The following is a 26387-nucleotide window of genomic DNA, read 5'->3' as shown; positions in this document are numbered from 1 at the left end:
ATCTTTAAAATCTGCTGTCTTCCCAGACTCATTAGCAGGCAGCTAGATTAGAAGTGGTGCAGCTGGGATTTGAACTGGTACCCAGTGGGAGTGGGATGCTGGTGTCACAGGTGATGACATAGCCCACCTCACCAACATGCCAGGCCCCAATGTGTGCAACTTCATCTATGAGATCAGACATCCTGGATAGTTCTCCCACAGTGTGTTCTTGCCAAGTTCCCTAAGACTCTAGTCCATACTTACCATATCTTTTCCATTCATTCCTTGAACTGGGTCACCATCTCTGAGAACAATGAATGCCTCAGACTGCAAAGCAGAGGGAGGACATTTCAAGAGCCTTCCCCCATTTGGGACCTGGAGGACGGCCTCTGTCAAGGTAGGAAGCAGAACTGTGAGTACTTCATGAACGCTGGCCAGCACAGTGGCACTACTTCCTGTACCAGCAGGAAGTCCGGGCTTCCATTACACTCAGCATCCTCATCTGGCTTTATGAGCCCAGCAAGATTTTCCCTTGTACTGTATGGGAAACGAGCGTTGAGACTGTGCCAAGCCAATGGACAGAGCCAACCTGAGGATGTTTTTTAAATGTCACCTCAGGATCATTTTGTCTTGTTTTCTGGGATGGAATAAGGGGGATGATGGAGGAAGAATTAACACAAGGAAGCCCAAAAGCACCTCCCTGGCTGAACTTGAAAGCACTATGTTCAGCCGTGTGGTGTGAAGTAGGCCCTGGGGAGTGGATCGTGCCTGGTGGAGCAGAGCAGTGGGCCCATGTGTCCACACTGTCTTTCTGTCCTGGGAAGCCCTGCGAGTACGAGTGTGTTGCCCGCTAGGGGAATGGAATAGTGTTGGTGTTTATTGAACCCTTGATACTTTAGGGTCGGCTTCTCAGGGAATGCAAACGAAGACACTGACTGATCAGTACAGTTACTGCATCTCTCCTATTTGTGACTCATAATGAAGTCCTTTCCAATACGTGTGCCTTAGTTAATATGGGCCTTCCCAAATTCATGATAAAAAAAAAAAGCCTGCTCATTTATTTATATTCATTTGAAATGGAAAGAGACAGGGTGGAGTAGGAATTTTTCATCTGCTGGTTCACTCCACCGATGCTCACCATAGCCTGTGCTGGGCCAGGCCCAATCAGGAGCCCAATTCTACCTGCATCCACAGCATGAATGGCAGGAACTGCCTGCTGTCCACCTCCCTCCTTCCCTTATCACCATGCATGTCAGCAGGGAGCAGAATAGGAAGCAGAGGCACTGGGACCAGAGCCTCTGAAATGGGTTGTACCTATACCCCCAGTAGTGTCTTAGGCACTGTTGCCCCCTAGAGGAGTGGAATAGGGCCAGTGTTTGCTGGAACCTTTGGTATTTTAGGTGTTACAGGCACTCAGATTGAAAAACAAAGAAAATCCATGTGCCCTCTCTCTCCCAGACTCAGAGAGCTTTGTGCAGCGTTTCTGTTGCTTGGTTTTTATTGCAACGTGTTTACTGTTAGTCATCAGTACTCATTTCAGCCTCACTTTCTCCCCTCCTTTCTCATTTGCACAGGACACTGGGGCAGCTGCTTACCACCCACCATCAGGTAGGAGTCCCTCGTTCTCACTCTATTCCAGTCTTTGCTCTGCTCTGCCCTGGGGGGAACAAGGGGAACACACCAGGAGTCCGTTTCCTGAGCATCACTCAGGTGCGTGGGTGCAGGTTCTAGTGGAGACCCCAGCACACACTTTCACAGGGGACCTGCCTTGGTGGTGGATACCATCTGACCCCACAAGATGTGATACTCTGAGAGCAAGACAAACTCTCCCCTTGCTGTACAAGGGCTCTAAGAGCCAAGTGGCACAAACAGCCTTAGTTTTGTGACCTATCCTCCTTCCTTTCAGATTCATTTATTTGAAAGGTATTGTGACGCAAAGAGATGTTGACACAGAATTTCTAACCACTAGTTTACTCCCCAAAGGGCTTCAATGGCTAGGACGGGGCCAGGTTGAAGCCAGGAGGCAGGAATTCCATTCTGGTCTCCGTGGTGGATGGCAGAGTTCCACATACTTGGGTCATCTTGTGCTGTTTTCTAGGCACATTAGCATGGAGCTGGATCTGCAGCGGAGTTGCTGGGACTTGAACTGGTTCTCTGATATGAGATGCAGGCATCGCAGGCAGTGTCTTAATCTACCTTGCCACAATGCTGACTGCATTTGAGATTTTCAACTCCTTGCTTATGATCTCTTTTGATAATGGAGGCTACAAGAGGTCCCTCTAAGTGATTCATATTAAAAATGGGAGATGAATTTAACGATAAGTAATTACCACATTTCATCTTTTTTAGAATGCATATTATGTTTTCCTTTTTCAAATCTCTGAGAGAAGACCACTGCCTATCAACTGATGGTGTGTCATGGATTTTTATATTTTATGATTTATTGTTTATTTTCATTTGAAAGACATATCTACACAGAAAGAGAGATATCTCCTATCTATTGCTTTACTTTCCAGATGGTCTCAACAGCCAAGTGGAAGCCAGGAGCTTTTTCTGGGTTCCCTTACATGGGTGTAGGGACCCAAGCACTTAAGCCATCCTCCAGTGCTTTCCAGGCCTATTCAGGGAGCTACATCAGAAGTGCAGAACCAGGACTTGAACCAGCACCCATAAGGGATCACAAGCAGAGGCTAACTTGCTATCTTATGGTGCTAGTTCTTGTGCCATAGTTTCATAGGCATAATTTCTCCTTCTCAGAGTCATCTAGCAAGGATATTTCAGGATGCATGGAATACAGTGTGGCAGACTGTGCTGTAGAGGCAGCAGGAGCTGGAGAGGTGTTTGTTAGACCTACAACAAGTTCACTGTGAGAGGAGAGAGGAAGCCGGCTGGGGCAAGTGGGTGCATCTGACTATAGGGCCTGACTGGTCCTTACTGACCTGAGGTGGCCTGTTAAGAGGTGTCCCGTGTTGGTCATAAATGGCCTTGCCCAGCCATTGCTAGAGGCTGCCTGAGAACAGCATGGCTGTAGCTTGAAAGCTGAGATGTCCTGTGATAGGCTAAGGCAGGAGACTATAGATTCCCCCATTTTCCTATTTCATTGCCAAACTGAAGGGGGAGCTAGTGATACTTCCTGTCTGAGCCTGCTTCAAAAAGTTTCTGGAGGTGGCACACTAGGTTTAGCCACTTCTTGCGTTGCCAAATCTCTCTGGATGCCAGATCAAGTCCCTGCTGCTTCACTTCCTATCCAGCTGCCTGCTGATGCAACCAGGAAGGCAGCAAAGGATGGCCCAAGTCCCTTGGCTTCTGCCACCCATGTGTGGGACCTGGATGAAGCTCCTGGCTCCTTGCTTTGACCTGCACATCCTTAGCTGTTGTAGCCATTTGGAGGAGTGAACCAGTACGTGGAAGACCTCTCTTTGTCTCTCCCTCCCCTCTCTTTGCTTTTCAAATATGTAAAATAAATCTTAAAAAAGAGAAAGGGGGGATGGTGCAATGACATAGCAGAATAATTCTTAACCTTGCAATGCCGGGATCCAATATGGGTGCTGGTTTGTGTCCCAGCTTCTCCACTTCCCATCCAGCTCCTTGATTGTGGGCTGGGAATACAGCAGAGGATGGCTCAGATCCTTGGGGCCCACACCCATGTGGGAGATCAAGATGAAACTTCTGTTTTGGCCAAATGGGGAATGAGCCAGCAGATGGAAGACCTCTGTCTCTCTATGTCTCATTCTTTCTCTCACAAAAATAAATAAATAGATAAATAATCTGCCTTTCAATTAAAGACAAATAAATCTTTAAAAAAAAATAGAATCAAGGAACAGATGAAAAGAAGTTCAACTCTTTTGTACATAAGAATTTGTCCAGGAGTGACATAGATTGCATCCTTTTCAAAAGAATCCTTGCTCATTTTTAATTGATCGGGATGATACTCTGGTGGCTCTGTCTTCAAACCAGAGAGGGTATACCTAAGAAGCCGTTGAACTTGACTGGACAATTAGATGCTGGACTCTATGTTTGGTATATGCTTGCAATGAGGGAATCTCAACTGAACTTGAACTGTGGTTATGCAACAAGGTGGAGGAATCCACCATGGTGGGAGGGTTTGGGGAGGGGTGGGGAGAATTCCCAGTACCTATGAAACTATGTCACATAATACAATGTAATTAATGAATAATAAAAAAAAAGAATCCTTGCTCATTTTGTTATGCTTGTTGTTGTTGTTGTTGTTATTATTATTATTAATATTATTATTTGGTCTTCCCTCCTTTTCCAGAGATTAGCACTTTTGGAGAAAACTCTTGTTGGCAAATTCGCATACATCACCAAGTTTTCAAAATTTTTAAAAAGAATGAGAGTCAGCTGTGTGAAGTCCTGCGGAATAAGTTTGGCTGTGTCTCCACCCTGGTCTCGCCAGCTGTGGAAGTTAACAGCCGCTCCCCACAGGTCTTCTGGAAATGGCTCACCCCACAGCTCAAGTTATCAGTCTGGAAAGATGACCTCACCACCCACGCTGTGGACGCCGTGGTAAACGCAGCCAATGAAGATCTTAATCATGGGGGAGGCCTGGCTATGGCCTTGGTGAAAGCTGGTGGCCATGAAATTCAAGATCAGAGCTTCAGATTTGTTGCTGCGTATGGTAAAGTACCAGCTGGAGAGATAGCCATCACTGGTTCAGGGAAGCTACCCTGCCAACTGATCATCCATGCCGTTGGGCCTCGGTGGACCAACAAGGATGCACAGGGTTGCATTAATAAGCTGCAGAGGGCCATTTTGAATATTCTAGATTATGTCAGCATTAGAAACCCAAAATTTGAGTCTGTGGCAATTCCAGCCCTGAGCTCTGGGATTTTCCAGTTCCCTCTCGAATTGTGTGTACGTACCATTGTAGAAACTATCAATTTTTACTTCCAAAAGAATCAACCAGACTGTAACCTGAAAGAAATTCACCTGGTGAGCAATGAGGATCCTACTGTTGCTGCCTTTAAATGTGCTGCAGAAAACATCCTGGGGAAGAATGAGCTGGGGTGCTGTGGGACAGAAGGAATGCCTCCTCCTTTGGATAGGAAACTCCTGACTTGCAAGAACCTGACTCTTGAGATTGTCCAGAAGGGCATAGAAGAGCAGACGGTAAGTCTTTGTTGCTGTTCTCTGGTGCTTCCCAAGAGGATCTTTCACTTGTCAGTTACCCAATATGTAGTTTTTGGGTCTATGCCATGCAGCACTACGCCATAGCATCTTGGTGGGGCTAAGACTGTGGACTTCAGAGCCAGTTTTGTAATTCATTAATTGGGTGACCCAAAACAGCTCACTTTGTCTTTTTATCTCCAATTTCCTCATCTGTAAAATAAAGATAATAATAGCACTCACATCTTAGAGCCGGACTCCTTACATTCAAATTGGTTAGACTTGGCACTTGAGAGGTATTTGTATTTATTAGTGTTGTCATGATTTTGCTTGGGCACCATGGGGAACTAGAGCAACCTTTGATCCTATGGAACTTTAAGTCTCTATCTTTTTACGTTAAAGCAACTCTTTATTTGAAAAAAAAAAAATCTCACTGGAGAGACAAACCATCTTGACGCTTCTGAATCACCACAAATAACAATTAAGAGTAGGTGCCTGCGTGACAGGGCCAGAGTGGAGTAGTGGGGCCAGCGGAGGATTTCAGAAGATGGGAGTTTTGCATCTGATTTCAAATTATGATGGATATAGTGGCTGTAGGAAAATCTTTCCTGGTTGTTAGAATGAGAGACAGAGGAAATGACAGGAAAAAAAAAAAAACTGGCTTGACTGGAGTCAGGAGCTGTGGGGTTTGAAGTCATGTTATGTATGCTTAGCTCTGGGCCAGAGAATACAAGGAGCATCTTATGTCTTTGCTGAGGGTTACTGAGGGTTGTTGGCCCCCAGGGAGGGAGAGGCGGGCCAGGGTGACAGTGAATCCACGAATCTGGGGGGGTCCGTGCAGTTCTCCTGTGGGGCAGAGAGCATCTAGGGAGGGATGAAGATCACAGCTTGCTCAGCCCAGCAGTCCCAGGAGTCTGGTTAGGGAAGACATCTAAATGTTCAGCAAATTAATATTGAGTTAGTGCAGGGGGCAGCATGGAGCAGGGACTGCAATGGAGAGAGAGAGAGGAGGAGGATGGAGAGGAAGAGGGGAGGACAGGAAAGCAGAGAGGAGGGGGAGGAAAAAGAGGGAGAGAGAAAGAGGGGGAGAAGAAGGCAGACAGGAGAAGAGGGAGAGAAAGGGAGGGAGAGAATAAGAATATATAGGGCCCGGCGGCGTGGCCTAGCGGCTAAAGTCCTAGCCTTGAACGCCCCGGGATCCCATATGGGCGCCAGTTCTAATCCCGGCAGCTCCACTTCCCATCCAGCTACCTGCTTGTGGCCTGGGAAAGCAGTCGAGGACGGCCCAAGGCTTTGGGACCCTGCACCCACATGGGAGACCCGGAAGAGGTTCCTGGTTCCCAGCTTCGGATCGGTGCAGCACCGGCCATTGCGGCTCACTTGGGGAGTGAAACATCAGATGAAAGATCTTCCTCTCTATCTCTCCTCCTCTCTGTATATCTGACTTTATAATAAAAATAAATAAATCTTTATAAAAAATAAATAAGAATATATATACTTTTTGGGTGGAAGGGTGGATCAGTGATGTGAAAATTAAGAGTCTTCTGTGATGACAGTCAGATATGGAGTTGATCATCAGTAAACACACAGTTAATTGCCTCCAAGACATTGAAGCAGAAGGAAATGAGGAAACCCCGGGAAATGAACTATTTCTTTGAGAAGTTGTAAATACATCATTTGAAATTAAAAGTGGATACTTCCTAGTTGAATGGTACCCACTTAACTGAGATTATTATCAAATTTATCTATTGCCAACAATATAAGAGCCTTAACATTTTTAAAGGGTGCCAGGGCCCCCACATTGCAGATTTTGGCTTCATTTTGGGAGTGATGCATCCACATCTATGAGATATATCTGAGTTGTCCCCAAAGGGAGCCCAAGAAACTGGACTGAGGAAGGTGGGGAAGTAGTGAAGGAACCCAGGCATGGGTGGGGAGGAAGGATGAAACCCCTTTTGACACGACTTCAAGCCTGAAAAGAAGATATTGTTTAAAAACTATCTCTTGCTGGTGTGGCGCTGCTTTTGGAAGAGGGATGAAAAGCTGGAGAAAGTGAATGTTCGTAGGATGGCTGAGTGAATGAGGAACTCTGGGGACCTCGCTGAGGGCCAAGCCTGTTTTTCTCTGACACCTTTTATGTGTCATTTGGACTTTGAATTTTCTAGCTTATACTGCTTACCTTAATAAAATAAAATAATAAAATAATTAGAAAGTAGAATTTTTGAAAAATTTAATCTTTCTGTTTAAAACCAAAAACCACCCCACAAAGTGCTGCCAGTGAGGCAGAGTGTGACCCCATTTATGGATAAAGCTTGTGGAGATAAAATCACAGGCTGCTCATAATGTAGAGATGTAAAACATATACTCTAGCAAAGGGTTAACAGATATTTGCAATAAAATGATCATCTGTATATTTCCACTATTTCTTTTTTGAAGATTTCTGTATTTATGAAAGGCAGATTTGGAGAAAGGGAGAAAGTCTTCCATTTGCTGGTTTACTCCTAACTTGGCCCCAACAGTCAGCTGCTTTCCCAGGTGTATTAGCAGGGAGCAGGCCAGCTGTGAACCAGTACTCATATGGAATGCTGGCATTGTGGAAGGCAACTTAATCCAGTGTTCCACCATGCTTGCCCCATATTTACATGATTTTTGAATGGAACAAAGCTTCATGGCAACCAAATGATCCGTCATCTGAAATATGAGTTTCCAAATGCAACATTCATGGGGTTTTTTTGTGGACTTACCATCTTCAGAAAGTATTTTTAAATCCCTTCAAAGAAATAAAGATTTAGGTGAGTCAATTCAGAATAAGAAATTTAACAATGAGTCTTGACCCTTTTTTCCCTTTTCAGACAGATGTAATTGTTAATTCTGTAAGCCTACCTAATCTTACAAATGGAGCGGTGTCAAAAGCAATTCTACAAAAGGCAGGAGATGAAATACAATTAGAATTTGACAAAGAGATTAAACAGCGTAAGAAGTCCCAGGCAGTAGTGGTCACAAAAGGATTTGAATTGTTTTGTCAATATGTATTCCATGTAGTCTGGAATGAAAGAAAATGTGAAGATCAGGTAAGCTCAAAGATAAATTTCTGTTTATGTAACTCCTTGCACAAACTTACTTTAAAAAATTGACATCTTTCTATCATCTATCCTCCATCTATCTTTGGGGCACAGGGAGATAGCTCCCATTCATTGGTTTACTCCCCAAATGCCACAGTGATTGGAACTGGACCAACCCTCAATCAAGAGCTAGAAACTCAATGCAGGTCTTCCAGGGGGTGGCAGGAGTCCAAACCCTTGACTCCTGACTTGCTACTTTTCATGGTGTGTGTTGGAGACTGGAGTCAGGAGCTGGGGACAGCTGTCAGACCCAGGTACTCCATTGCGGGACATGGCTGTCTTCACCACCAGGCTAACCCACTGCCTCTACACATTATAGTTCCATACATATGTCTAACTAGTCTTTTCAAAATTTCCATCATTTCATTATTTTCATGAAACACTGTTAAAAGGTAGAGTCGTCATTTTTTTTTAGCATGGCCGTGAATACCTGAACTACTGAACAAGTATACATGTCACAAGTTATCCTTAAGAAATTTGGTTTAGAATGTTGCTTAAGCTACACCTAGTTTTAAGTGGGTGTGTCGCAAATGGACTCTCAAAGATCAGCAATCCCCTCCATCTGCACACCAGTTCACCCAGTGGCCCTACCTTGTAGACCTTTACTTAAGCAGGCCTGGGGAACCTGCTTTAAAATATAGGAGCCACTCCGTATTTTTCTCCATGCATTACCTTCTAGGAGGAGCTGGAATTTCCCTCCCAGCATTGTTTCCATCAAGTCTGTCACCTGTGATCTCTGCCTGCAGTGGAGATGAGCTCTCCTGCCAATTCTTCATCTGAGGCTCACAGGCATGGAAAACAGTCATGGAAGACAGGCACACTCGGATGTGGCCGGGGGGATGGGAGAGTGAGCTTAATCCATTTCCTGTCTTTGTAGACCTGTTTTCATCAACATTTCTTGGCAAAAGAGTACTCTACAACCAGATTGGCAGTTTCTAAGGCCCTTCTGTAAATGCCTTTACTGCATCAGTAATTCAACTTGATGTTGAAAAACATCTGCCCACAACATGAATGCTTCTCCAATAGAAATTACATGATAGGACTCAATGACGTTGAATCAGTGTGCTGTCTAAATTTAGTTACTATCTCTGCAATTACCTATCCAAGAGTTCTTTGTGTTGATCTTGAAATGGCAGATGCATGGAGATAAAATGATGGTTGGCTCTGACTTAGGAAAACAGACCAAGCTCGGTAAGGTAGGAGACATCCCGTGCCCAACTGTCTGTAATAGCACACAGCAGACCACTCAGTTGCTTCAGTTTCTCAGCCATAAGAGGCGTGGATGTGAGCCTGACAGGGAGTGACATTTGGCCAAATGTAGATCAAGGGGTAAGCGAAATCTTATTTTTAATGCAAATGTTGATCTTAAGTTTATGTTTCTCCTAAAGGTGAAACGAGCAATGAAAACCTGTTTGGAAAAATGCCTTGAGCTAAACGTAACTTCCATTTCCTTTCCTGTGCTTGGAAACAGAAAGTTTTCTATGGACAAGGCTGCAGTGGCTAAGATTATGTTTGATGAAGTTGTAAAATTTGCCAAAGACAAATGGAAAAAACAGTTAACTGTAAAGTTTGTCATTTTTCCAGGCGAACTGGATACATATAAGGTAAGGAATATCTTATACTTGTCCTACAGTTCATTCATTCATTCAGCATCCCTCTCTCATTTCCAGTCCAAAACACAGGGCTAGGTGCTATAAAGCATGGTGATTCTCTCTCTCTCTCTCTCTCTCTCTCTCTCTTTTTTTTTTTTTTTTTTTTTTACAATTTATTTTATTGGAAAGGAAGATTTACAAAGAAGGGAGACAGAAAGATCCTTCATCTGCTGGTTCACTCCCCAAGTGACCACAGTAGCCAGAGTTGAACCAATCTGAAGCCAAGAGGCAGGAGCTTCTCCTGGGTCTCAGATACGAGTGTATGGTTCCAAGGCTTTGGGTCATTCCCCACTGCTTTCCCAGGCCACAAGTAGGGAGCTGGATGAGAAGTGGAGCAGCCAGGACATAAACCCACAAATCCCACATGGGATCCCAGCACTTGCCAGGGAAAGATTAGCCAATTGAGCCATTTGTGGGGCTCCACGGTGATATTCAAACTTGGTAAAAGTTAATTTCCAATCTCATTATAGAAGCTGTATTTAGCTCACAATCTAGTTTTCATTTTTTCTTTCTTAACTCTTACTTCCCTCTGTTCCTTAAAGCAAGTAAACTTATTTCCAGTGGGGTCCTTCTGCTCCTCACCCCCCTATCTTTTTCTGTCCTTGTCTGTGCAGCTTCACTTGCATGTCCCCGGCCTTCTCTCACTTCCACATCAATATCTGTCCTCTCAAAGACAATAGACTTGTTTCTGGGGTAAGCTAAAGCTAGGAGCCAAGAGTTTCATGCAGGTCTTCCACATGGTTACAGGTCCCCAAGCACTGGAGACATCCTACACTGCCTTCTCAGGAACACTAGAAGGTAGTTAGATTACAAGTGGGACTCATGGGCCTGGAGCAGTAGCCTAGTGACTAAAGTCCTTGCCTTTGCACGCATCTGGAATCCCATGTGGGCACTGATTTGTGTCCCTGTGACCCTGCTTCCCATCCAGCTCCCTGCTTGCGGCCTGGGAAACAAGTTGAGGATGTCCCAAGGCCTTGGGACCCTGCACCTGCATGGGAGACTTAGAGTAGGCTCCTGGCTTCAGATTGGTTCAGCTCTGGCCATTGTGGCCACTTGGGGAATGAATCAGTGGATGGAAGATCTCTCTCTCTCTCTGTCTCTCCTCTTCTCTGTATATCTGACTTTACAATAAAAAATAAATAAATCCTAAAAAAAAAAAAAAAAAAGTGGGACTCATGAGAGACTGGCATCACAGTTGGCTACTTTATTCACTTTACTCAGTCCCTTGTTCTACTTTTTCTTAATATTTATTTTATTTTTTGAATGGAAAGTCAGATATACAGAGAGGAAGAGAGACAGAGAGGAAGATCTTCCTTCCAATGGTTTACACCCCAAGTAGCCTCAGTAGCCAGAGCTGAGCTGATCTGATCTGAAGCCAGGAGCCAGGAGCTTATTCTGTGCCTCCCATGAGGGTGCAGGATCCCAAGGCTTTGGGCCATCCTCAACTGCTTTCCCAGGCCACAAGCAGGGAGCTGGATGGGAAGCAGGGCTGCCAGGGTTAGAACTGACACCCATATGGGATCCGGGGCATGTGCTAGGGTACCGTGCAGGGCCATTTTACTTTTTTTTAAGAATTATTTTAAAGGCAGTAATACAAAGAGTGAGAGAGAGACACAGAGATATTCCACCTGCTGGTTTATTTTCCATATGACCACGATGACTAGTGCTGGGCCAGGATGAAGCCAGGAACTTGGTATTCCATTTCGTGTCTGCACATAGGTAGAAGGGGCCCAAGCCTTTGGGCCATCTCTTCTGCTTTCCTAGGTGCATTGGCAGGAAGCTATATCAGGAGTTGGGCAGCCAGGAGTCTAACCAGTACTCTAATGGGATGCCTGCATCACAGGTGCTATCTAACCTGTTATGCTACAATCCCTGATCCATGATTCATTGACATAACCACAGTTGTAGTTCATAGTACCTGTAATAAGCTGGACATTAATGTCTACTGAATGAATGAATGGTTACATTTTCTTTACACTTCTTCTAAGCTCGTTTTCTCCTTATGCTGTAATAGATGGTGGTGTGGCCCCGTTACTCCCTAGGATTTTCCTAATGCCCAATGTTATATTTGGGACAGCGAGGATGGTGGCTTAGAGTGGACGAGGCCAGAGATATGTGCCAGGAGAGCTTGTGACAACATGATGACATTGGCTTTAACCCTGTTTATGCTTGTCTGCTCTGTTTTGCTTACTGTAGGCTTTCACAACTGAAATGACAGAGACGAACAAGATGTTGGGACTCAGTTACCAGGGTGAGTAAGCAGTTCATGGACCTGTGAGTGTCCCATGCTAGGCGTGTCCCGGTCTCTGTTACCTGAACTGATGGAGCGGAGGATTATGTTCAACATGTGTCACTGTGCTCCTGACCCTGCTCTGTTCCCCTTTGCGGTTCTATCTTTACTCAGCTCAGTTTCACAATACAAAGGGATGTTCAGCCACAATGGGTAATCCACAGTGTGTGTAGTTCATTCACAAATAGATGCTGAAAAGTTCTTCAGAAAGCTCCCTAGCTGATCACTGTTTCTGCTCTAGACCATCCAACTCAGGTTACTCATTAGTAATTACAGAAAGCACATCTTGGCTAAACCCAACAAATCAGCTATCCCAGTGCTACTCAAATCCGAGTCAGCACTTGCATTGTAATGGAAATGTTACTCACACAAGTGCCTGCACGCACACACACAAACACGTGAATTTGTGTAGGCCACAGATTGATTCAGATCCTCTCTGAATCTGTTCCAAGCAGGTCTAGTTTTGATTGCTTTGTACTCTATTTTGCTGTTGAACGAGATTTGAGAACACTGGAGCAAGCACTCCAGGTTGTTGAGGGTAGGAGAAGTCTGCTAACTCTGTTTCTTTGGAGTTTGAGTACTGAAGAGGCAGTGTTCAGTGGCCTGGCAGTGCTGGACATGGACATGCCTCTGAGTCTGTTTGTCTCACTGCATGACGACAAGAGCAGCAGACCACTGGGAGCATTACTGGAGCTTGTGTGTGTAAAGACGTTGTGTAAATTGCAAAGCATGAAACAGAAAATGTTCCATGGAGTAAATAATGAGGATAGACAGACACACCAGGCTGTCCAGAGGAGGAAGAGGCATGGAGAATGGCTCATGTATGAGGGTAGGTTTAAGCTGGGCTTAGGGGATGGCAAGGTTTTCACTGGACCAGAGCTAATGAGGCTGGTGAGGATGTAACCCGGGTAAAGAAAACCCTCATCGGAAAACAAGCACCATGCATATTTGTAGATCCATAAGGAATATAAGGTGGCTAGACACAAGGAGAGTTTTTAGGGGAGCATAATACAGAGGAGTACTCCCCCAAATGAACTATATGTCATTAATCAATAATAGGGACAGATGTGACCTTGTACTTCAGTAATACTTGAGAACATTGCATAGGAAAACAGTTGACATTAATTCCAACTAATGATCAGTTCAGATGATCAAAATGGCTACATTTTAGGGGGCAGGCAAATATGTTTTCTTTGGGAAATCTTCAGCTAATAAATAGTTGACATTAAATGTTTTTTGGTGCTAGAAGACTAACCTTTAGTGATATGAGCATTTTTATGTATCTTGGTGAATAATTCTTTTCTAATAATGACAGGAACATTATTGTTGGATATGAATATGGATAGATTATTATAAAGAAGTGACTCCCCCTCCCCCATCTTGTCACTTAAGTTGCCCAATCTATGGGTTTTTATTTTACTGGGAAGGAAGCCTCACTCTCTCTCTTACTTTTACGTCATGTCTGATGTTTTTTAATATCACTCAATTGCAACATCAGGAGAAAGACACTGATTCCTACTGCTGTCCCAGGATTACTACTGGAAAGAAGCATCGTGTGAGCCTGGGAGTGAGACTCCCACACCTGCTAGCTCCATGACTACCACCAGCTACGGCTACAACTATGGCCAAGTTACCCAAGAATGAATCAGACTGTATGTAGGCCCTGTTTCATAGGAATCTGTGGACTGAATAAAATCATGCACATGAAGCAAAGCTTAGAACATAGGGAGTACTCAACTTATTTTCCCCCTCCTCAAAATACGTTTGTCTGAGATTCATCTATTCAGAATTTATTTCTTTTCATTTCGTTATAATATCCTGTCTTTGAGACACATTGGATGGGTTCTGCCTTGTGCTGGTACCAACATGTATACATCAGACACGGAGCGCAAAAAGGCTTGTTCCACTTTTTTTGTCCACTGGGAGTAAGTGAAAGTTCCAGTTACTTTGCATTCATCCCAACACTTGATATGACCAGACATGTCAGTCTGATGGGTGATTGCTCATCTTTTTATTACCACAGAAGATAAGCACCTTTTCATATATATGTATATATGTACACATATATACACATAAGTATGTATGTTCTTTTCTATGAATTTTGGGTTTTTTGCCCAAGTAGCCACTGTGGTTTTTTTTCTTAATGATTTGAGAGAATTATTTGTGTGTTCTAGATACTGCTTCACCTATGAATTCCCTTCCAGTTAGTCAGTTGTTCTTTTACTGTGCAATCTGGGCTCAGAGTCACGTGAATTTGTTAAATATTCTTCTTAAAATATCTCTATGCATATATTTACATTTATATTTCCTTTTGGAGGGTGTTTACCTGGGGGTGGGGTTAGGATCGGGCCCCTTCCCCTTTCCGATGAGATATGCCATATCTAGCAGCAGCTAAGCTTCAAGGGCTTGTTATGGGGGTGATAGGGACCCCCCAACTCCACCCTTTAACTAACAGGAGCCATAGTGGTCTGTCACACACAGGTAAGTTACAGAGTAGTGGGATTGCAGATTTTTCTTTCAGTATACTTGGACAATTTCCCCACTCTTAAGAATAGCGTGTATTATTTTTTACAATCAGAAATTCATCTTCAGATTTTAAAAAATCATATTCACTCCTTAAGCTCTATGGCTTTCGGAGACATTTGATTTGAAATCTGATAGTAGCAAGAGGTTCAGGGGAATCCTATTCAGCAGGCAGTAATAATTAACACCCGTGGTGAGAGTGCAGGGCGTGTGTGAACAACACAGTGCAGGCAAAGCCAGACAGGGATGCTAACCCCTTACACAGGCCGCTTGCTCTGTTCCCAGGGAGCTTGTAAACTTCCCATTCAGATTTCCTTGATACTCAGTACAGCTTTCAGGTACAGGTAGCTAATGAGAGCTTCTGCTGCTGACAGTGATAATGACCTCCCTGGGATAAATACTGGCCATGGGGTTTTGTTCTGCACTATTTAACAACCCTCCGGCCTTCTGTGGTTACCGATGATCCTCATTGCAGTGCCCAAGTGGACAGTACCTGAGGCAAAATATCCTACTATGGATCTAATGGGACGCAACAGTGAGCAGATGTGTGAAGCCCAGGCATGGATCCTGAAGATGAAGACCCTGTGGGACCACCACATCATTGAGAACAATCATATTTTTTACCTTGGGAAGAAGGAATATGACATTTTGTCTCAACTTCAAGAAAACACAGGTGTCTCCATCTGTGAGATTCTCAATCCAGGAAGAGCATGTTTGGAGATTAAAGGAGCCCAGGCTGATCTCATCCAGGGGATCATGAACATTGAACACATGCTGTGTGAAGTCCAGGAGGAAGTGGCGAGAAAAAAGGAGCAAGCCCTGTGGAGCTTATTGGGTGAGTAACTGTGTGAGTTAGAAAGCCAACTCTTCCTGCTGTTCCTTTTTAGGACATGAGAGTACGTGAATGTATATGGATAAGAAATAGAGGAGAAAGCAGAGCATTTTGCTTCTCTATTAGATCACAAATCTTTAAAGTTAATTTTATTTTTATTTAAAGACAGAGAGAGAGGTGGGGAAGGGAGAGGACAAGAATCTTCCATCTGCTGGTTCACCCTCCAAATGGCCAGAGGCTGTGCAAGCTGCAGTCAGTGGCCCAGGCACTTGGGCCATCTTGCTTTGGAGAGGAAGTGGTATAGCTGGAACTTGAGCCTGTGTTCATATGGGCTGCCAGTGTTGCAGGCAGTGGCTTTACCTGCCGTGTCATGTTACCAGCTCCTGCATCATAATTTTTTATACGTTTTTTTCTCTGGCTCTATTTGTACCATCAGCATTATTTTTTAAATGTATTTATTTTTATTTGAAAGAGTTACAGAGAGGGCCCGGCGGCGTGGTCTAGCGGCTAAAGTCCTCGCCTTGAAAGCCCCGGGATCCCATATGGGCGCCGGTTCTAATCCCGGCAGCTCCACTTCCCATCCAGCTTCCTGCTTGTGGCCTGGGAAAGCAGTTGAGGACGGCCCAATGCATTGGGACACTGCACCCACGTGGGAGACCCGGAAGAGGTTCCAGGTTCCCGGCTTCGGACTGGCGCGCATCGGCCCGTTGCAGCTCACTTGGGGAGTGAATCATCGGACGGAAGATCTTCCTCTCTGTCTCTCCTCCTCTGTGTATATCTGGCTGTAATAAAATGAATAAATCTTTAAAAAAAAAAAAAAAAGAGTTACAGAGAGAGAAAGAGAGACAGAGAGAGATCTACCATCCTCTGGTTTACTTCCCAGGTGGCTTCAAAGGCCAGGCTGATGCCAGTAGCCAGGAACTGTATCTGGGCCTGCCACATGGAAGGGTGAGACTCAAGCACTGGGGGCATCTGCCACTGTTTTCCCAGGTGCATTAGCAGGTAGCTGGATTGAAAGAGGTTCTCTGGTATTTAATACCTGCTGGGGTGCCTATGTTGCAGTGTTAGCGCACTGCATCACGGCAGTCCTCTTTGCAACTCTTTCATCCTTCTGACAGCAGGAGGGTGTGTCCCTTTGGTTCTCAGTGTCCAGTCACGGGCCTGGACCCTAGTTAGAACTTGGAAAATATTAAACTCTAAGGTTCATTTAAGTGTAAACTATTGAAGTTTCTTCCTTTGATGTTTCCTGGCTTTTGAGCTCCACTACTGTGGAGTTTTGTCCCTCTTGTTTTTCAGATTTGCAACTTGATCCTCTAGGAAGTTGCTCTGGATTTGCTGCTTTCTTTTTGTGGTCAGACTGGGCCCACTCTATTAGATAATGCCCTGGGTCAGTTTTCTGTTCTTAGTATACCACTGAAAGTAGCCCAGGAGAAAACAAGCCTTTTGGGAGATGGGGGTAAGGGGTAGGAGGTGGGGAGTGCTTCACTGGGCTGTGGAATTAGCTCAGTTAGAAGCATTTTTGGACAGAAACGGATCATCCTCTGAAGTTTAAAGAAGGAAGAGAGCAGGAAAGGAAAGAGAAAGAAAGGAAGGATACCCTGGACTCCCACTTAGCAAATTCTGCTCTTGGTTGAGTCATGTATGAGCCACTCAGGTTCCAAGTATGTTGTCTTGTTCATTACCGAATGCCCTGGTGAAAGCCAGGTTTATCATCTTAGATCTGTGCCTACCAGCTGTGTAAAACTGGGCACATTACTTCTCTGAACTTATTTTCCTTATGTATTATTTCTTCATTATGCATTATTAATTATTACTACATATTAATTATGTATTATTATCCTTATGTATTATTTCAGCGCTGGTGCTGCAAGTTTTCAAGGTCAAGGTGTGAAATCTCTTCAAAAGCTTTGAAGTGTTACGTAAATGTTGTACTGTGTTCCTTTGTCCCTGTCTGCTTTTGCAGATTGGTATCCTAGCTAGAAATGCTAACATTTCCTAGAAGTAATACAACTATGTCTCATCATCGCAGCCTTGCTTGTGGGAGAGGGCTGTCATTCATGCATTTATCTATTTATTTGTTTGTCAGAGCCTCTCAGTTTCATGAACCAAATTATCCAAGCCGTTTACCCTTTATGTCCTCCTGAGACTCCTCATGGTGTTATGCTCTCCTTGCATCGTCCTGGACCACCTGCAACCTAGAATTCAAGCTGGCTCATCTCTGCCTCCACATTTGCAGACTTGTTTTCATTCACCTTCTTAATCAACTCTTTCTGTCTCATAGAGCAGAGACACAAAGTTTCGTGTTACTTTTTTCTTAGGACAGTGGACTGGCCAACAACCAACAATCCAGGAGGAAAAGAAAGAAAAAATCAGATTTATGAGATATGAGGTGACTTTACCTGAAGACCAAAAGAAAGAGTTTCAAAAATGTGGTTTGCAGGTGATAAAGGTACGCTATATGAAGGGTGGGATTGGACTTATCTGGCTATTAATTAGCTTGGTTCTATAGTCAAAAGAAAAGTCCACCTGTTGATGACTCTACCTTAGCTGCTAATTGACCTGAGTTCCTAGGAGTAAGACTGGAAGGAAGCACAGAGTCAGAGGAAGTCAGAGCACATTTTGAATCAGAATGTTTCAATCTTGTTAACACACAGGGGCATAAAATCCAGATCCACTAAACAGCTGTCTGCTCGGCTTTGAGTAGAAGAATCAAAGGCGCTTTTCACATGGCATTACAATTATTGAGTTTTATCTCTCACACTAAACTGGGAGGTTTAAAGAGGTCAGATACCTTGTGTGTGTGATTAACCACTTCAAGACAAGTCCCAAACACCTGGAGGTTGCTTGATAAATTTCAGTGAATTTATCAAAGTAAAAGTAGAGAGTTTCGAAGAGCTGGAAGTCAGCCCGGCATAGGATCAGGGGCAGAGAGATCCTTTGGCAACTTCAGGTGAGAAACAAACTACTGCCACATCCCTTGCGGTAAGCACCTTTATTTTTGATGTAGTGTGACAATCAACATAGGTGGCCATCCTCCAGTTCATCTCTCTTTCTTGTCCTTGTGTTAGGTGGAGAAGATTGATAATTCACTTCTCCTGGCTGCCTTCCAAAATACGAAGAAGATGATGGAAGAGAGAAAGCACAAGGATCCCGTGAGCCACAGGTTGTTTCAGCAAGTCCCAAGGCAGTTCTGTGATCTGATCTGCAGAGTTGGCTTTCACAGAATGTATTCTGTGCCCAGGGGTAGGTGTTGGCCCATCAATATCAGGACATTGCTCTGTGGGAGTTGGTGGGCAGACATCAGCAGTTGGCTACCACTAATAACTAGCATGCGTGGCTGTGAGAAAGAGATCATTTGCATCTGGGGTTCAGAGGTGAAGTATCTTGGGAAAGTCATATTGTGAAAATTGTGCCCTTCACTTCTTTTATGGATGATGGGCTTTACATCAAGGAACTGTCACCATGGGTCCCTGTTTTTCTCACAGCCGTTTCTGTGTCCTATCTGCAGAGACCACCTTGGGGCTTTTTCTTGTTTTGCTTCCTTATCTCTATACACTGGCTGTCAACACCAGCAAGCTATCCTCATCCTTTCATGAAAAGGACATTTCCCTAAGTCTAAGAGAGTTCATCTTTCTGCCCCCTCTTCCTTATTTCTCACTGCTACTGGTGCAGAAAATCAGTGTCATCTGACAAGGGACAGGAATAATAGTCTAAGAGGCTTCAGTGTGCAGCTTCCATGATTCTTTTCAGTTGCATAAAAATACTGCATACTTCATTGCTGCTTTGTCCCCTTTCCTCTTCAGTCACCAGTGACATCTGCCTTTAGATGTCTCCAGAGGAGGCAGAGAGCTGCAGCAAGAATCGTGGAGAGGAACCTGGGCCTGAGGCTTGGCTGCTGTCTAGAAATCATCTCTTGTTTGTCCTACAGAAAGCATGGGCAACAACTGGGGAAAAAAAGAGCATTGACAGTTGCTGACTAAGACATCATTTTAAACACAACCATGTCAGTGCTGATTAAAACAGTCCCTTCGTTAGCAAAGTCTTAACAATCAGCAACTTCCATTCGCTCTTGAATCGACTTTTTGCTTGACTTACACTGTTCTGAGTAAAATCACCCCTCTCCTCTTCTTTTCCACATCTAGTGAGGTCCTTTTTCCACTCCTGGGACAGACAATGACAACATCTGTATGTATCTCTCTTTCCAGAACATCTAAGATACACACCCCTCCCCTCAGGGAACACAGTCCCAGAGTCTCACTCAAGGTCATCGTCAGCCGCAGGTTCAGGCAGTGGAGGCAAGACATGAGGAAACTTCAGAATGTTAATGGAAAATGGAATGAAAAGATGCTTCTTTTGAAATCCACACCTAGGGTTTTTAAATGCACATTTTCCAAAAACTTTCTGAAGATATCTACAGCCCCTTTCTGAGGGTCTGGCTTTATAATAAAGCAGGTGAAGCCACCGCTTGTAGTGCCAGCATTGTATATCAGAGTACTGACTGAAGTCCCAGTTGCTCCACTTTCAATCCAGCTCCCTGTTAATGTGCCTGGGCAGGCAGTGGATTATGACCCAAGCATGCTGGTCCCTGCCACCCAGAGGGGAGACCCAGATGGAGTTCCAGGCTGCTTGTTTCAGCTGGCCAGCCCCAACCGTTGCAGCCATTTGAGGAGTAGATGGAAGATCTTTGTCACTCTGCCTTGCAAATAAATAAAATCAATATTTGAAAACAATCTGAAATGTGTATAATAAAAACTTCTTTTTTGAAAGGAGAGCAGGAGAACAAACAACAGTTACTGCCCAAAGCACTTGCTGTGGACTGACAGACAGAAATCAGCAGTCTCCATATTCTTGGCTTGGAATAAAACCCTTGTTTTACACTCTGGAAAAACCTTTGTAATAAGGTCCTTGGCTTTTGCACACCCACTACTCATGGAGGGCTCTGACTGCATGATGGGCTAGAATGTTCTCAGGGTGTAACAGCCAGGTTTGTGATGTTTCTAGCAGGCATGAAGCCCATTTGCTTGTGATCAACTTGATGTCTTTATAACCCAGCGAAGAAGCTTGTCTCCATCTAAGCTTTTCATTTCTTACCTATCAATATCTCTGCCTTCTGCTTTTCCCTGGCCCCGTCAGTAGACTCTGCTGTATGGATCTGTGGATAGCAGACTCAGAATGTCTCATCATGTGACCCAGGCTAGTGAGCTCATCTCTGTGGACTGCTGGGAACCTCAAACAGCATGACTGCAGTAGCCGAGCCCAGGAGAGGCCAGCCTTGCCAGCACTGAAACTGTTTTAACCTGGAATGCTTTTCCAACTCTGCAGTGTTGCAAACCGTGAGATCCTCAGGCAATCTCTATGGCCACCCATAGGCAGAGGAGTCTCTTGTGTTTCCTTTGCCTGTTTTTGTTTGCACTCCAGCCAGTTCTAAGTTCACACTTGTTTATAGGACTTAGTTGAATACAGCATGAAGGAGTGTGTACACTTGCAGTTCCTTTATTGGGTTTGTTCATTCCATTAACAAGTATTTAGTAAGCATGTTCTGTGAGTCAGGCCCTGTGCCAGATGTTAGAGATACAGCAGGAATGAAAATACAGTCCCTGCCCTCATAATTTATAATCTCCCGAGTCCACCTGTTGCCTTGTCTTTAAAAGCTAAGTGTTTATACCAAGATCTAAAAGAGACTTTTCCAATGTGTCCCTGTCCCCTCCCGGGTGGTTGTACCTGTCCATGATTTCCACTCCTTACCTCCATGATGGTGATTGACTCTACCCTCTACTCTCTCCTACCAGGCAGCTCTGTGCACCTGTCTTTAGGATAGCTGTACCTAGATGTTCCATAGGTGTTTCCAACAGCTCTTGACATTTCTTTCTTTTTTCTTTTCAAACATGAATTTTATTTATTTGAAAGGCAGAGTGACGGAGGGAGGGAGGGAGAAAGAGAGGGAGAGCTCTTTCACCTGCTGATTCACTCCTCAAATAGCTACAACAGCTACAGCTGAGCCAGTTCAAAGCCAGGAACCTGAAACTCCATCTGGATCACCCATGTGGATGGCAGGGACCCTTGTACATGGATTATTTGCCTCTCTTTTCCCAGACACATTAGCAGGGAGCTGAATCAGAAGTGGAGCAGCAAGCTTAAATGGGGCATCTGATATGGAATGTTGACATTATAGCTAGTGTCTTAACCTACTGCACTGCAAAGCCAGCCTCTCGGCCATTCTTCCAAAAGCTTTTTGTTTTCTGATATTCTCCAAGTTATCTAATATCATCACCATCTACCTACCAGGTCTTCTCAGCCTGAATCATTGTTACAACCTTCTCTCACCACTTCCTCACAGTTGAACACAGTCCTCGTGGCTCAGTCACACCAAGGTCTGGTCCATCTTCATGTCTTGACTCCTACGACCCCAGGTCTTTCTTTTGGTGTAGACTATCACCAGGTTCTTTCCCTGCCTCAAAACATACCCATGTCTAACCTACCCTTGATCACCAGAATTACTCTGCTAAATAATTACATCATGGCTTAACCTCTATGTCTCCAATTGCCTACAAGACTTTAACGTCTTCCCAGAATACATGAGGCCTTAGCCCTCAAATGTTTTGCCCAGGCTCATCATTCATTCTGTCCCTTGGCACTCTATTCACTAAGCTTGTTAGTTTCCTAAACATACTGTATGCCAGCATGCCTCGTGGCTCTCTGGTTTTGTGTGTGGAGTGCCTGCTCTCCTTGAAAACCTCGATTCTTTCTTCAAGACACAGGTCAGGGACAGCTCCTGGTTGGCACCTTCTCCAACTCCTATGGCCCTAATGAGTCACGTCCTCCTTTGTGCCTCTCTTCGTCCCCCATTCCTTTGCTACAACAATGATTTCAGCAAGTGCTAAAACTCAGGTCTAACACTTGTTTCCTTTATGGTTCTACAATTGAACTTTACCTGGTTCTTATGCTACCCTATTGTTGGATGTGGAAGACCCCATCTCAGTAACTCAAGATCAGCTGTGTCATTTTTTAAAGCTTGTCCTTGTGCCTTCAGAGTTTCGATTCAGTTCCTGCCATGTTACGTTCCTATCCTATCCTACTCTCTGAGAGTGGTCGCAGTGGTGGACAAGCTATGGGGACTGGGAGCAGGAGGGTGCTGGCTTCTGGCTCACACCTGTCCTCTGCCTCCCAGTGCTGTCTGCTGGGTAAACCAGCCTGAGCTCTGGATGCAGGATCCCACTGTGCCCCCTCATACTTACACCCTGTCAGTCCAGGACACTCTTCTTTTTCATGAGGATGGAATCCCTTTCCAGACTGTGATCATGTTCTTCCTGCAGTGTAGAAAATTTGGAGGCATGCCTACCTTCCAAGGTCAATGCAGGGACATGTTCTGGAACTTTCCTCAGCCATTGCAGTTCTCCACGAAGCTATAGGCCAGATGAAGAACTGCACCAGCAGAGTCAGGCAAGGGTCCCTCCCAGTCTGGGTGTCCCTCCAATTGTTCTCAGATTTCTGTTATTCTGTGCCATCTGGTTGTGAAAGGCCGTCTCTTTTAGGCGTGAGCCAGTGAAGAAGACCCTTTCTCACCAGCCCTGATCACATCTCTTCTTGAATCTGTTTTCAACCTCAGGAAAGAAGAACTTAAAAAAATAAAATAGGGCCCGGCACAGTAGCCTGTTGGCTAAAAGTCCTCACCTTGCACATGCTGGGATCCCATATGGGTGCCAGTTCTAATCCCAGCAGCCCTGTTTTCCATCCAGCTCCCTGCTTGTGGCCTGGGAAAGCAGTTGAAGATGACCCAGTGCTTTGGGATCCTGCATCCGCGGAAAAACCTGGAAGAGACTCTAAGTTCCTAGATTCAGATCGGCTCAGCTCTGGCTATTGTGGCCGCATGGAGAGTGAATCATTGGACGGAAGATCTTCCTCTCTGTCTCTCCTCCTCTCTGTATATCTGACTTTCCAATAAAAATAAACAAATCTTAAAAATAAAATCTTTTAAAAAATATTTACTTATTTTTATTGGAAAGGCAGATTCATAGATACAGACAGAAAGTTTTTCCATCCACTGGTTCACTCTCTCAAGTGACTGCAATGGTCAGAGCTGAGCCAATCCAAAGCCAGGAGCTTCTTCTGAATCTCCCAGGCGGATGCAGGGTCCCATGGCTTTGGGCCACACTCTGCTTTGTCAGGCAACAGGCAGGGAGCTGGAAAGGAAGTGGAGCAGCCAGGATACTAACTAGCGCCCATATGGGATCCTGTTGCATGCAAGGCAAGGATTTAGCCACTGAGCCATTGCACCAGGCCCATATGGCATTTTTAGAAAAGCATTTCAGTGTTGTTGTAAACAACATTTGATTATGTCCCATGTAAGTGCAAAGAAATGGGAAGGAATGAAATGAAGGAGTAAATGAGAATTTGATCTTCTAAGCAAAGTTTTGAATTTTTATCTCTGAATGATGCTAGAAAGGACATCATGGGACAAGTTCTGTGGTGCAAACTGCTGCTTGCAGCTCCAACATCCTGAATCGGAGGGCTGATTCTGCTCCAGGCTGCTCTGTCTCTGATCCAGCTTCCTGCTAGTGTATCTGGGAAAGCAGTAGATGATGAGCCAACTACTTGGGCGCCTGCCACCCACATGGGAGACCTAGGTAGAGTTCCTGGCCTCTGGCCTTGTGCCAGTCCAGACCTAAATGTTGTGGCCATTTGGGGAAGGGAACCTGTAGATGGAAGATCTTACTCAAATTCAAATAAATAAACATTTTTTAGAGAACATTGAACAGGCATTATGTTACCTCATGGTTTAAGATTTGAGCTTCAGCTTTTTAAGTCTTCGTAATTTCCCAGAAAGATGAAGAAGATCATAAGCAGTATGCCAGACTCATTTCCTGTAGTGGGAATAGGGCACATCCTCCTGGGTACCACAGTCCCTCAAATGCCCAATGAGTCGAATTTTTCCTGATGAACATGAACCTGGGTCCAAAGCATGTGGAGAAGTTTGTGGGGTGTTGTGCCAAGCTGTGGGAGTACCAATGACCTTTCCCTGCCCCACAGTACAGAATAATACCCTAGTGACCCCCAATGTCCATGCCTTCCAAGTCCAAAGTCAATCTTCCTAAGCAGTGACACGTGCACATTGACACATGCATATTCAGCATTCTTCTTATTTTGGTATATTATTTTCCTTGAGGTGCTATCCGTGAGTTTGGAACCCGTTCTGCTCTCTTTTCTTAGATGTTGTGTGCAAGGCACACTCAGGCTTGCTGGCGATATTCCTGTTCATAGTGTTGCAAGTCAGGCAACATTGTAAAAGCACAACTTAACCTCCATGGTGTTCCCTTTGTTGGCTTCTTAGCTGATGAAGTTGATGAGAATTCTCTGAATCTTCATGAACTACATCTTGAAATAGTGATACCATCTACCTCACAGACTAATTGAATCCAATCAATGTAAAAATCATTTGAAAACCATTGACTTGGCTATAAACTGCAGTGGTATTGTGAATGGCAGCTGTTATTATGTTCATCAAATCAGTGATAACTTGTCTCAAGGGAACAACTTTGTTATAAACGCAGAGAGCTGAGATCAGGTGGCAGTGGTTAGTTGAGAACTGAAGTGAGAATATTTACGAGTAGGCAAACAGGTCATGTTGCTCACAGGATCATAATCATCTTTATTTTTCTTTTATTAGATCCCACATATGGAGCTGGTATATACTTCACCAGAAAACTCAGAACCCTAGCAGACCAAGCCAAGAATATCCCTGCCAAAGACAAACTGATCTATATTTTTGAAGCTGAAGTACTCACAGGCTCCTTCTGCCAGGGTAAGCGGTGTCATGTCGTCCCCCCACCACTGAGTCCCGGAGACATCAACAGTCATGACAGCGTGGTTGACAGTGTCTCCGACCCTGACACTTTTGTGATTTTTAGTGGAACACAGGCCATGCCTCTGTTTTTGTGGACTTGCACACAGACGTATGTGCCGCACCAGAATTATTCATCGGGACCAGTGATGCTCTTGTCCCCGCAGCCTTGGGGGAGACCTGCAAGTGGCAGCTCTGTTGATTGATCTCCATATCATCATTTTAAGCATCGGAAAGCCCTTGTTTTTTCAGGCAAAGAATTAACCAAAGACCACCAATGACTCAAACAGTGATTTGATTTATGGAAAATATCCTATGATGGAACCTTAAGGGAATGATTATATATATGATAACTCTTTTCTAAAATAATAGCATCGTCAAAATAAAACAAGGTAGACAGGTATAGTTGCCTTGTGAGAGGCTTGCAGGTTAATTACTTCCTCTACTAATAGCATAGATATGAATCAGCATGAAAATTCATGCAATTTAATTTGGTTATTTAAAGAAGTAGACAAAAATACACAGGGATTTGAAGATATTAAATAGGTTGTCTAAATGGATTGATTTTTTTTTCTGAAGGTACTGGTCACTTACCAACATCTTTTGCCTGGATCTTCGTCACTATCTCTTGGGGCCTAGTGGGTAGATAGCAATTAAAACAATCATTTGACTATTACTCACTTGTTTTTTGCAACTCCTATAGTAGTTATCACCTACTATAATAACATCAGAAACATTTATGTGTCATAAAAGAATTCTCTAGTTTATACTCCAAGCCTTTAGTTTTCTAAACTATGCAGGTATAACAATGAGGACAACATGATGATTTTGGATCTTCCAGAGAATCTTATAAAGTCTTGTATATATTCAAATAAATCACCTTTGTCCAAGTAACTGGCTCTGAAAAATTATGTGTGAGATAAAATCATTTGAAATAGAAGGACATCAAAATGTTGATATTCTGGGTGGTTTAAGCCGTTTCAAGCAGTGCCACCCAAGCACCATGAAATCAAATTCTTAGTTT

The 26387-nt window shown here is 44.2% G+C and overlaps 1 protein-coding gene across 2 annotated transcripts; it reads left to right on the top strand.

The window, feature by feature from the left end:
• Window positions 1-236: 236 nt before the first annotated feature.
• Window positions 237-25881, top strand: PARP9 (poly(ADP-ribose) polymerase family member 9). Of its 2 annotated transcripts, XM_058661976.1 has the most exons (11): window positions 237-376; window positions 1554-1587; window positions 2329-2390; window positions 4256-5109; window positions 7959-8177; window positions 9617-9832; window positions 12077-12131; window positions 15169-15528; window positions 17844-17974; window positions 18594-18768; window positions 25190-25881. In XM_058661976.1, the coding sequence occupies exons 3-11, from the start codon at window positions 2330-2332 to the stop codon at window positions 25567-25569; spliced, it is 2451 nt and encodes an 816-aa protein (XP_058517959.1). In that variant the 5' UTR covers window positions 237-376; window positions 1554-1587; window position 2329; the 3' UTR covers window positions 25570-25881. The 2 variants fall into 2 exon arrangements, with proteins under 2 accessions (XP_058517959.1, XP_058517958.1); XM_058661975.1 differs by lacking the exon at window positions 2329-2390 and having other exon boundaries at window positions 252-376.
• Window positions 25882-26387: the final 506 nt, after the last annotated feature.

This window comes from Ochotona princeps, chromosome 3 (genome assembly GCF_030435755.1).
Source record: "Ochotona princeps isolate mOchPri1 chromosome 3, mOchPri1.hap1, whole genome shotgun sequence".
In the NCBI taxonomy this organism is placed as follows: Eukaryota; Metazoa; Chordata; class Mammalia; order Lagomorpha; family Ochotonidae; genus Ochotona; species Ochotona princeps.
This window is presented reverse-complemented; position numbering and strand designations above follow the sequence as displayed.